General features: G+C 40.8%; 3 protein-coding genes across 3 annotated transcripts; 2 read left to right on the top strand and 1 right to left on the bottom strand.

Annotated features, from left to right (window-relative positions):
• Positions 1-415: 415 nt before the first annotated feature.
• Positions 416-2,949, top strand: LOC111236677 (protein FAM111A-like). Its single transcript, XM_022765494.1, has 3 exons — positions 416-469; positions 1,031-1,078; positions 1,165-2,949. Exon 3 carries the CDS (start codon positions 1,318-1,320, stop codon positions 2,947-2,949), a length of 1,632 nt encoding a protein of 543 aa, XP_022621215.1. The 5' UTR covers positions 416-469; positions 1,031-1,078; positions 1,165-1,317.
• A 1,022-nt stretch (positions 2,950-3,971) lies between these two features.
• LOC111236679 lies at positions 3,972-6,719 on the top strand. Its single transcript, XM_022765495.1, has 3 exons — positions 3,972-4,021; positions 4,225-4,349; positions 4,814-6,719. Exon 3 carries the CDS (start codon positions 4,861-4,863, stop codon positions 6,433-6,435), a length of 1,575 nt encoding a protein of 524 aa, XP_022621216.1. The 5' UTR covers positions 3,972-4,021; positions 4,225-4,349; positions 4,814-4,860; the 3' UTR covers positions 6,436-6,719.
• Positions 6,720-9,056: 2,337 nt separating this feature from the next.
• LOC111236680 (toll-like receptor 2 type-1) lies at positions 9,057-11,770 on the bottom strand (the record flags this gene model as incomplete). Its single annotated transcript, XM_022765496.1, has 6 exons — positions 9,057-9,583; positions 10,116-10,624; positions 10,706-10,846; positions 10,940-11,119; positions 11,227-11,391; positions 11,620-11,770. Coding segments are annotated over 6 exons (1,561 nt in total), but the record flags the coding sequence as incomplete, so codon positions are not given.
• Between the last annotated feature and the right edge of the window lie 189 nt (positions 11,771-11,959).

Genomic DNA, 11,959 nt, shown 5'->3' with positions numbered 1-11,959 from the left:
AATTTTATTTTTGCTATAGGTGAAAATGCCTCCCAAAGAGAAAAAGACAGGAAGGAAAGAGGAAGTGAAGGAAAGTGTAAGTAACTTTTTGGCTAATAACCATTTCTGTAATCAAGGCTTAACAGACATTTATCATCTTTAATATTTGTGACTTGTGTAGCCTTAATTTTGGTTAAAGCTAAGCCATACTTCTTATGTGGGTATCATTTCTATTCAGAAGTAGCCACAGCATGCCTAATTGATTTGTTTGTGTATGCATGTTTTTATTAGGACGATCCTGGCAGCAGCAGTACAGAGAAAACACAGCTAGGTGGAGCTACAGCCTCTCAGGTGAGCTCTCTAGCATTGAGAAATAGAATTAGCCACAGCATGCCTAACTGATTTGTTTGTGTATGCATGTTCTTATTAGGACGATCCTGGCAGCAGCAGTACAGAGAAAACACAGCTAGGTGGAGCTACAGCCTCTCAGGTGAGCTCTCTGGCATTGAGAAATTGTTTATTCATGAGGTGATTGAATAATTTGGAGTTTTTACATAGATGATGGGAACAAAATATTAGAAACATGAACACAGTCCAGCATGACAATACCATCTACTGTGACCTCAATGATAACATAAAGTAGAATCGTCACCTTTTTGACAGTGTCAGCGAAAGTAGACTACATGTAAGTATACAAGTTCTCCTTTTAATGCAATCACATTCATTCAAAACACCAAGCAAAATGGCAGAGACATTAGAAGACAAAATGTCGAAGCAAATGGCTCTTATATTAAAGAGAGATAGCCATCCACAAAAAGAAGTTTGATAGGTTTTAAATGATAAGACATTACAGTTCAAAATGAAGACAAATAAGTATTTGAGTAATTTTAAAATCATTTAGTTCCCCCTCGTGCATGAGAACAAAATGCAATAAGAACCCGCTCTTAAAACCATTGTGCCATTTTGCTACTGCTGCTACTACTTTGAACATTTCATGAATGAGGTTCATAATTTTTCAACATTAACTCTAAATCTTTTTCTCATTTTGCAGAATGCCACAGGCTTTCAATGTAAAGTGAAGAAAGAGAATAGCTTTGACGTGAGTAGACTGTGATGCACAGAATAGGCAGCATTTTTATCAGAACAAGGGCATCTAACCTTTGCTTTGCTGCTGATTTCCTGCAGGGCGAACATTCACATCATTTCACAGTGAAATTCAGTCGACATGACCCTAAGGAATACACCGTGAACTGTGATCAACCTTGCACGGTGCTCGAGGCAATAAAATCAACTGAAAAATACAAGGAGAAGATTAAATGTGCAGATGCGAACATTATAATGCAGCTGGGTAAAGAGGATAAGGAATCTATTGTTCCAACACATTTCCCTTGTTCTTGTATCAGTGATGATGAGTGTCTGATCATATCATGTAAAAAAGAAAAGATCGAAGAGGCCCAAGAGCAACAGAACAAAATAATTTATCCAAGAGACAGATATATAGTCTTCTTCATAGATACCATAGGAGGCGTGAACGCCAAATCAAAGGAGCTTTTTAGAAGCAGTGTTGTCAAACAGTACAAGACTCTCTGTGTTTATGGAGAGAAGGGTATGACTGTGGAAGCAGCTCTGAAAAGAGACGGTCGCTTCATTGATGACCTCGGCAAATTTGAACTGTCTGACAATAAGAATCCAAATATTCTCACTGACTGTACAGTAACAGTTGACAACCTTAATCAGAAATCACTCAAGATATGTCTTCCACTGAACAAGAGAAAAAGTGATGAAAAACAACAGGAAAAGGAAGGTGCATCAAATAATTTACAAAACGAGCATGAGACAAGGTCAGTCGAAGATGTAGTGAAGCAGAGTGGAGTCAGTGTAAAAAGAGCAGTAGAAAAGTCGGGCAGTGACAACATAGACGAGATTTATGAGATACTGCGTCAGCAGTTTCCAGATCTGAAAAAATGGATGGAGGAAAGATTCTCTGGTAATTCGTATGAGGAAGAATTGACCCTGAGGAAGGAAGACTTTGGAAAGATCCAACAGTCTTTTAGCGAAGTTCACAGAGTCAGGAATCTGCTGAAACTGGGCGAGTCAGTTTGTAAACTCATTGTTAAGGATGTTTGTCAGGGAACAGGCTTTGTGCTGTTTGATAACTTTATCCTGACTAATGCACATTTATTTGAAAATCACATTGATGTCAAAAAGTTGCAGCTGGATGTAGATGTGTGGGCTCTATTTAACTATGATGATCCTGAGCCTGACAAAAACTTCTACCAGTTCAGTTGTGAGAAAACATTAATTGACTATAATGTTGAGCTAGATTACGCCATACTGAAGCTCAACCCTGAGGGCCCAAGCAACAAACAAAGAACAAGCACAAGGAAAATAAAAGTACCACCAGGGCTCCTGAAGAAATTTGGTCCATTGCCTCTGAATGGTGAAGCCTGTATCATTGGTCACCCAGAGGGAGGACTGAAAAAAATGGATTCTACATGTATCATTGAGAAAGAGAAGAGGCTAAAGGCTATCAATGATAATTTACAGCCTTACACAAACAGTAAGTTCATCATCCAGCCAATCATTCAAGTGCTCAAAGCTCAAAGCATTGAAAACATAATGATGGGTGGAAGGGATGCAGAAAAAGTAGTGACCTATAACACTTTCATGTATCACGGCTCCTCTGGCTCCCCAGTGTTTGATGCTCTTGGCCGAGTTGTTGGTTTGCACTCTGCAGGATTTACCTACGATACCAGTATATTCGACCCAAAGCGTAAAGAGAGTGTTATAGAGTACGCCCATCCTCTGCTTACTATATTTAAAAAGTTTGTGGGTAATCTGGTGGAAAAGGGAAAAGAGCAGCTGTTGAAGAAAGTTGAGGAGGAAGCGAAGGAAAACAAGCACCTAAAAGAGGTACTCGAGGCTGAGAGAGCAAATCCTGAGGAGCTAATGGAGACAAATTTGGTATAAATTAGCTTCTCCCGGAAATTGCTAAACACATCCGGCTTCACATATTATTTTAGTTAATAAAATCAATATAATCCATATTCTTTCCAACTGTATTTCCTTTATTAGTTGAGGTGGAGGTGCTCAGACCAACATTAGCTCTGGGCAGACAGGTAGAACAGAGCTGGTGAAAAAACCAAACTTCAGGATCATTATGACATAAAAACACTTCATATCTATAACTTTGAATTGATGGGGAAGGATACAAGGGTCCAGCAATAGGACCCAGGCTAGCGGGCAGAGTTTATAAAAAGGGGTGGGAGGCTTACCTGGGCCTTTCTTCCTGTGCTGAGACACACCTGAGAAAGCAGCTGAGGCCAGCCAGCCATTGCTTGTTTTCTATTTTATTTTATCTATCTTATTTTAAATGTTTTTACTTATTCTATGCCACTGTAAACCACTTTTGTTTTTATGTTTTAAATGAAATTCCAGGCCATAGTTGTAAACATAAGGGTTAAATAAAAGTAAAAACTATATATCATGTACTTAAGGTCTTTTTTAATGTAATTCTTTGCCTTTGTAAACCATTTTCAATTACCTTGTGTCTGAATTGTTTTTTGTTAATAAACTTGCCTTTGCATGAAAAAAATGCAGATCCCTCATTCATTTAAATGAGACCACTGCGAGAGTGGCCAACAAACATATGGAGACCCCCGGTCAGCGAGCCAATGTAAAGACAGTAAGGTGCCCATACGTAAGATGCGCTACTTCCTCTTCTGCCACTAAAGTAAAAAGGTAAATACGCTACTACTTTTATGGTTAATGCTAACTGTAAATGCTGACTATAAGCTTTACTACTGCAGGGTATGTTTTAGTACAAATTGTAAAAATTTTGATAGACTTGTTGGGGAGTACGAGGTTGGATGTAACAAGGTGATCACAGAGTTATATCTCCAAGGTAAAACAGCTAAACAAGGAGGCACTAACGTCATTGTAAAGCCTGGCAGTGACAATAGAAAAAGTTGTGTGGGAGGAACAACTGCTTTATAAACTGCTGAACTGAAAGTTGGGTTATACCTCTTCAACCAAGTCCAAGGTAAGACACCCAAGTTCATTTTTTTAATTTACAGGTTTTATAATTATGGTTATGTCTATAATGAATAGAATAAAATGTAAGATGATGATTCCATGTTTTCAAGCAAAACACCCTTAAAAATGTTAACTACTTAGTTCATTTTGATTAATCGAATAACAAAAACATCCGTGTTGAATAAAAAATTTAATTATATTTTCTTACAGTTGCTCAAGTTTGCAAGAAAGTTTTCTCCATCCATTATGGTTATAAACCTACAGCAGTGAGGGCTTCAGCCCCTATCTGGGAGTTCAACCTGTGGTAGCCTGAGCCTGTTTGTCTGGATTCCACGGTGAGTCGTTTCCCAGCACCGCTGTAAAACAGTTATCTTTTATGTAGTGATAACAAACACAGTACCTTGAGAAACCACAGATATGCAGTAAACATAAAACTACTTTTACTTCATACTGCACACATTGATTCATTATAAAGTCAGTATGCATGGTTACTGCATGGGTTTCTTGCAAGTACTCTGGCTTCCTCCCACAGGCCAAAGACATGCAGGTTAGGTTTACTGGCAACTTTAAATCGCCTGTAGTTGTGGAGCTGAGCGTAACTTGTTGTGTTGTCTCCAAGTGTCAGCCTTGTGATAGACTAGCAACCTGTGTAGGGCGTAACCAGCTATTGTTTAATGCCGGGATTGGTTCAAGCTCCCCTGCAATCTTCAAAGGATGAGCGGTATAGCTATTGGATGGATGAATGTAGATATTCTGGTAGATACTGAAGGAGTAAAAGCTAATGCCAAGTGTGTTCCAGGTGCAGCTGACAACCACAACAGCCATTTGGTTCGAAAGCAGAGAAGAATGGATCCATTAGTCAGGGTGCAGGCCGGCACCTCCCCCAACCGCTCACAAGGAGTTGAAAAGCCACGGCGAGTGAAAGGATGGTTCTTCTTCTTCTTCCTCCTGCTGGGTGGACTCGGTAAGGGGGCCAGGCAAGGCAATCCAGGTGATCCAGAACACGAGCACACCTGCTCTCATATGCGCAACATTGACTCGGTTACAGATTTTGTACCACACATGGAAAGATGCTCTTTGCAGTGTGTTCCAAATGAACTGATGAATAAAACAACAAGAGAAAATGACACTACTGTGATGAGACAACAGGAAAAGGACAATTCAGAAAGCACTGAACAACATGTCCGTCGAGGTCTTACCCAGACAAAAAGGGAAGTGGATCCCATTGCATTTGATGTTTATCCAAACTTCTATGCTAAAGGAAAACGGGGGTGGGCCGCACATACTACAGAGCTAGCACAGCTTTCGCCAAAATTAATGAAAGTTCAGTCCACTCCACATACTCCATTGGCTGAGACCACAGAATCTCAGAAAAAATGGATGGAAGAGAGATTATGTAGTGATTCTTATGAAGAAGAAGTGACCCAGAGGAAGGAAAATTTTGTAAACTTTCAACAGTCTTTTAGTGAAGTTTACAGATTTAGGAATCTGCTGAAACTGGGCGAATCCGTTTGTAAAGTCATTGTTGAGGATGTTGGTCAGGGAACAGGCTTTGTGCTGTTTGATAACTTTATTCTGACCAATGCACATTTATTTAAAGGTCATGTTGATGAAGCAAAGTTGCAGGTGGATGTAGATGTGTGGATTCGATTTAACTATGATGATCCTGATCCCTACTTACTAAATCTTAAGCTGTTCAGTTGTAAGAAAACATTCATTGACTTTGATGCTGTGCAAGATTATGCCATACTGGAGCTCAATCTTGAGGACCAGAACCTCAACAAAAATATAGAAGCAGAGGAAATAAAGGTTCCACCAGGGCTCCTGAGGAACTTTGGTCCAGTGCCTCTGAACGGTAAAGCCTATATTATTGGTCACCCAACAGGAGGAGTGAAAAAAATGGATGTTACACGTATCATTGAGGAAGAGGACAGGTTACAGGCTGTCAATGATCATTTACGTCCATACAAAGACCATCTGTTCACTGTCCACTCCATCATTCAGGTGATCACAGATCAAGGTATTGAACACATATTGTCCGGTGGAGTTCTAGCAGAAAAAGTAGTGACCTACAAAACCTTTATGTATCGCGGCTCCTCTGGTTCCCCAGTGTTTGATGCTTTTGGCCGAGTGTTTGGTTTGCATAGTCTTCTATTTGCTTATAAGGTTGGAGACCAGCCACACATCGTCATGGGATGTGCCTATCCTCTGCATATTATGTTTAAACAGTTTGTAATCAAGCTGAAGGAAAGTGGAAATTATGAACTGTTGAGCAGAGTTGAGGAAGAAGCAAAAGGAAATAAATTCCTAGAAATGATATCTCCTCCAACTCCATACAGTGAATATTTTAGAGTTCGCCGGTTCTCTTCTGACTATACTTCAAAAGTTTGTGAGAATTCTGAAGGAAAAGAGGATTGTTGAGGAACTGTTGAAGATAGATGAGGAGAACACATTTAAGCAATACCTTAAAATCTTATTTTCATATCTAATATTTGTATTATTTTCCCCCTTGATTTTAAGATAAGCGTTTTGATGTTTCAATCAAATAATTCTAATGTTAATTGGAGAATTTGGGAATTAATCAAGAGAGTAACAAATAATTGTCAGTGTGTTAGTATTTGCAGTTCATAAGTCAGTTCTTAATTTAACCGTTATGTTCTATGACGTTGCACAAGATTTAAGAAGACAGAACAGAGACTAATGTCGCAGTCTGCTGTTCTACGGGTTTCACTTAAGTCCAACTCATGTCACTCTATGTTCTCCTTCTGTCCACCCCAGACATTTATCTGTTTCCCTGCCCACTCACACACCTGATCCAGTTCCCTCATCACCCGAGGCCAGTACTTGTTTCCAGCACTTATTTTCTTTCTTGTGTCAGACACCTGAGTTTTGTTACCTGTTTGTGCTTGTTTGCCTGTCTGTTTCGTCTTGTCTGCCAGTAAGCTTGTTTTTAGATATTAAAAGCTTCTTCACTATCATCCAGCCTGCCTGTGTGTATTTGCGCTTGGGTCCAACCTGCCTGTGTTGGTACCATGTTACACTTTAAGCTTGTTTGTAAATGCAGGTCAGGTTTTATGTTTGAATGAGAACCATTGTGGAGACGGTCTGGTGCTCCCAGTGGATGGCGAGCCTTCAAGCTCAATCCCAAGGTACCCAGAATCAATATGAATGAAATCAATGAAACAGTCGGCTCAGGACAGTCTGCTCTGCAGTAGGATTGTGTCAGTCACCTGGATTGGTACCAGCTTGAACTTGAAGGGTACATGCTGTCTGAGTAGGGTCCACAATTAATTCCTTATCCATAACCAACAATAAGATTTTTGAGCGATTAATGCCATCAGTTAAAATATCCTGGGGCTATTTGTCTGACAGAAAATTGAAAATGAACATCACTAGCTGTGACCGACCCGACCCTTTATAGATGGGACCCTCAACTGAAACAAATATAAATAAAACAAATAATATTCCAGGCATTAAACATCCTGCTCACGGTCCTCCATCTTACTGTTGTTGCGAATGCACTGCCTGGCAGGTAAGGCTGGTTAAGGGCAGAGAGTTTCGGTAAGTCAAAAAGAAACCGAAACTATTTTCTAATCCCTGTATCTCATTCACTACATGGTTTCTTTTGAAAGGCCCAGCCCTAGATTTTAGAAATGCTCCAGAAATGTAGAGGAGCTGGAAGCTAACATGTTTTTTTTTGTTTGTTTTTTTTATATCCATCTGTAAATGATTTCTGTTGCTGTTATAGCACAGATATTATATTCTGGGAAGCTGTTTGGTGTACTTTGAACCATCTACTGTTAACTTGTTTGTAAAGGCTTCAGTGTGATACTCATAAGTGTTTAAGGACTTGTTACCTGTTTATTTTCTCTCTCTGTTTCCTGTTGTATTATCTTTGCATGATGTTAAAACTTTTTTGGTTCTCCTTGGTTTTTCCTGTCATTTATGTTTTTTTCTTCTTCTTCTAGGCTTTATGTTATTGTTACACCATTTCCTGCCTTGACTCTAAAGAGAAGGCTGAGACACTGTCTTGTCTTTGGAGCAGGGAACATCAGATGTTAAGACGAGACAAACATACCTGCTCACCTAAAAAGGAGGACGGTGCAAATATAGTCATAGCTGAGATCAGATAGTCTTAAAGCTTTATTGTGTGGTGAAAAAGGGCAAAGCTTATTATTTATTAATTACTTATTATGTAAAGTGAAATTAAAGCCTACAGTGTTTCTATAGTGTTCACCTGACTGATTGTTTTAACAGCACATATAATGACATCTCATACCCTTTTTCATAGGGATACATGATGGAAGACCAGTGGGAGAATATACCCTATGATCCTTTACTCAATACATTCATTTATTGGCATTTATATCACATGTTTGTCAGCACTTCTGAGTTGTAAATAATGATTCCAAACCACAGAAAACCAATGGATAGATTAACTAATTAAAAATGAATGAATTAAACCTTATTTTAAGATTTTACTAAAACTGACACATGAATATTATGTTACTTCTTCACACGCTCGGGTTCAGAACAGAAGAAAATGGGATAAAAACAAATAGAATAAGAGTGTAAACAGAGCACACAGAAAACATGTCTGCCCTCAGCTGCTGTTAGTTTTCCTGATGTCGTCTCAAGGCTGAGGCTCTTTACTGTTGCCAGAGTTGGTCTCACAACCACAATTACCACATGTTGTTAGATAGATGACAAAGCAACAGCTCCATCAAGTGGCCATTTCACCTCACTACCAGCAAAATAACTGACGAGGGAGCAGTACATCTTAATTTATAGTAATTTATAGAATAGCTTGGTCTGATTACTGCAGATTTTTCCAGTTAAATTAAGTGATGAATACAAACAACAACAAAAAAAACTCATGTCATTTAACTGTCATTAAATCTCCTCCTTTCATGTGCACTGTTTACTCCTCTGCCTCAGTGATCTTTTACACCTCATCTTTTCATTTGACTCCCATTATTTTGTCTAACTTTACTGGTCCTTATGTTAAAGTGTTCCCCGTCTTAACTTATTTTTTTTCTTTTCGTTGACTGTTCACTCCTCTCTTGTCCTCTTCTCCTCTTGCCATTTCTCTTACTGCTGAGTTCCTTATCCTAGTCTTGCCTTTTCTGCTCACCATTAATCCATATCACTTTCTCATTCATCCCAGTCTCCTTCTCCTCCCAAAGCATTGCGGAGACTCCTCCAGAACTCCCCCCTCCGCTCCTCCTCCTGAGGCCACTCCAGGTACGTGGTGGAGCTCATGAGTTTGCGCAGTTTGCAGAAGCGTTTGGGGACGTCGTCCTTGGACAGCGGCTCCAGCAGGATCAAGATGGCCGGCTCTCCGCCGGCTTCCCCATCGAAAAGCCAGAAGTGGGAGAAGTCCAGCTCGTAGCGACACCAATCAGACTGGACAAAATTCTCGGAGAGGATGAACACAGTCCGTCGGCTGCGCTCTATGGCGCTCATGATGTTGTCCACAATCCACTGTCCAGGAAGGAAGTCCCGCTTGTGGAGACACAGGGTCAATGGCCGGGCAGTTCTGTAATTCGCAGCGTCTCCATCGATCTCCCTGTAGAAGTATGCACAAGAAAACAGGTGATGTTTCGACTTAAGGTGTGGTAGGTGGGATACAGTCAGCTGCAAAAGTGCATAACCCTGACAACTTCCTTACTTCTAATTAGTAAGTAATTTTTCCAATTTGTACAACTGAACATGAACGCAGATTTTGCCAAGTGTTTCAATATTTTCACTCATCAGACTCCTGCCCACTGAGATATCATTTTAATTCATCATGTTGCTGAAGTGGTGGCTGTTTGAAATAAGAAGAATAAGAATCTGGCAAGCAAATGGATAATTTCTTTCTGGGCTCATCCAAACATTTTCAATATCATGTTCAGTGAAGATTAAATGACATTTGTTGAGGGGAATGAAAAAATAAATTGCCAAAAGATACCAAATGAGTGTGATACTGATAGAGTCATCTTGAGCTACAGATGTTCCAATCTTTTTTTTTACTAACATAAAAGTAGTGATACTGGAAAAATAGTGGCATAGTTAGTAATGTTAAAAAGAAAAAATTGCACAAAAAATGTTGAACTTACGTTGGCTCCTCCAGCTCAGGTACCAAGTAGGTTTCCACCCAGCCAGTGTCTCTTTCACTGTAGGAAACAAAGGCATCAAAGGATAGCAATGTTTCTGAATCTGCCCCATCTCTGAGTCGCCGCCGGTGCCGGGAACTATGCTTGGCCTTCAGCCACGCCCATGTCATCTTGAGGTACCAGAAGGCATGGAGGCGCCATAGTATGATGCTCACCAGAACCCCAATAAACAGTGCCACCCCGCAACTCACGGACACGAACAAAACCTGGTGGCACACAACAACCGAGAGGCGGACTTGACCCACTGATTTCCCCTGCAGGTAGAAGGGAGAGTCGCAGACGTAGCTCTCCTCGTCGTCTGTTAAATGCACATCTCCACCTTCCTTAATGCCGGACTGGAGGAAGGCAACAAAGTCACAGGAGCAGACAAACTTGTTCTGACCCGCCTGGAGATTCTGGAGTCGTGTGTATGACTGAAGATCTGAATGGCTGAACACGTTTAAGGTGTTTGACTGTGGAAGAACAAAGAGGGGTCACCCTGCAGAATACAAAGAGGACTTGAAGCAGGAATATGATATGTGATGGTTTTTTACCTGTATGGTCAGTGTTTGCAGATTGGGGAACAAGTATCCTGAAGGCAGCCTCAGAAACTTATTCCCAGAGAGGTGGAGCTCCCTCAAGGCAGGCAGGGCCACAGTGAAGTCTTTGAGATTATTGTTGCTCAGATCCAACACCTGGACATGATAGAATATGAGGTAAAGGGTTTTATCAGAGTGTTTTTGTTGCAATGGTGTCAGGATTACTGCCACGTGGTCCAGCCTCAGTACCTCCAGAGTTGCAGGTAGACAGAGAGTAATGTTGTCAAGTTTAGCCCCGGAGATGTTGAGGTATCGCAAGGTGGAGGGCCAGGAGCAGCTTGGAGGCATGGAGTTGTAGTTGGTCCTGCTGATGTCCAGGTGGGTCAGTTTGTAGAGCTTTGCTACCAGTTGGCTCAGTGTGGACAAACTCTGGGCACAAGTTGGACAATGGCAAATAAGTCTTCAGACTTCAGGTAGTTTACTTTTCAAACCTGGCATCGGGTTAAAGTTAAAACAATGAAGTTTCATGAAGCCACCTTCAGAGCATTTCCACTGATGTTTAAAACTCGGATGTCCTTCAGTGTGCCGTTTCCTTTGCACAGTGTCTCGATCAGAGTCATGTCGGTCAGCAGGTTGTCAGACATGTCCAGGTACTGAAGGTTCACCAGAAGGCCGGACGTCATACAAGGCATCACAAACACCTGAGGGTAAAAGTCACACTTTACTCAGTGATTCATTATTGGCAGCTCAGTGGTGTAGTGACTACTACAGGGATAATTGGCATGCTACTGTGGCTAACTGGTAACCTCCTTGGTCACTGATTATACTGTGGCACAAGCCAGTCACAGTAGAGAGCCAACGTCACATCCACACTACCCAAAACCCTCTGATAATTTGTCAAATCTCATTGATGGTCGATGGTCGATTACCCCGGCGTTTATGACGGACACCCTCCTGGGGTACTGCAGCAGGAACCCCAGCTCGAGAAACGAGACAAACTTATAAACATCCAGCACCACGACGTTTCGTACGAAGAACTCATCGATGCTTTTTTGATCGGTCCAGCTGGCTTTCTCCCACCTAACAACAAACAATAACAGTATTCATGCAGTCAAATATCTCTCTGTGAAGTGTATACCAACAGCCAGTGTTCCAGCACTTGAGTCCAGAACTCAGACTCAAGTCTGGCTGGTTATTTTCAGGATGGAAAGTTGGAGACAAAGACTTAGACTTTTTTGTTAGTTTTTTGTAATAGGCCATAATAATTTG

This window comes from Seriola dumerili, unplaced genomic scaffold (genome assembly GCF_002260705.1).
Source record: "Seriola dumerili isolate Sdu_G_001 unplaced genomic scaffold, Sdu_1.0 BDQW01000700.1, whole genome shotgun sequence".
NCBI lineage: Eukaryota > Metazoa > Chordata > Actinopteri > Carangiformes > Carangidae > Seriola > Seriola dumerili.
The sequence above is the reverse complement of the archived record's forward strand: the minus strand, read 5'-3'. Positions and strand labels throughout refer to the sequence as shown.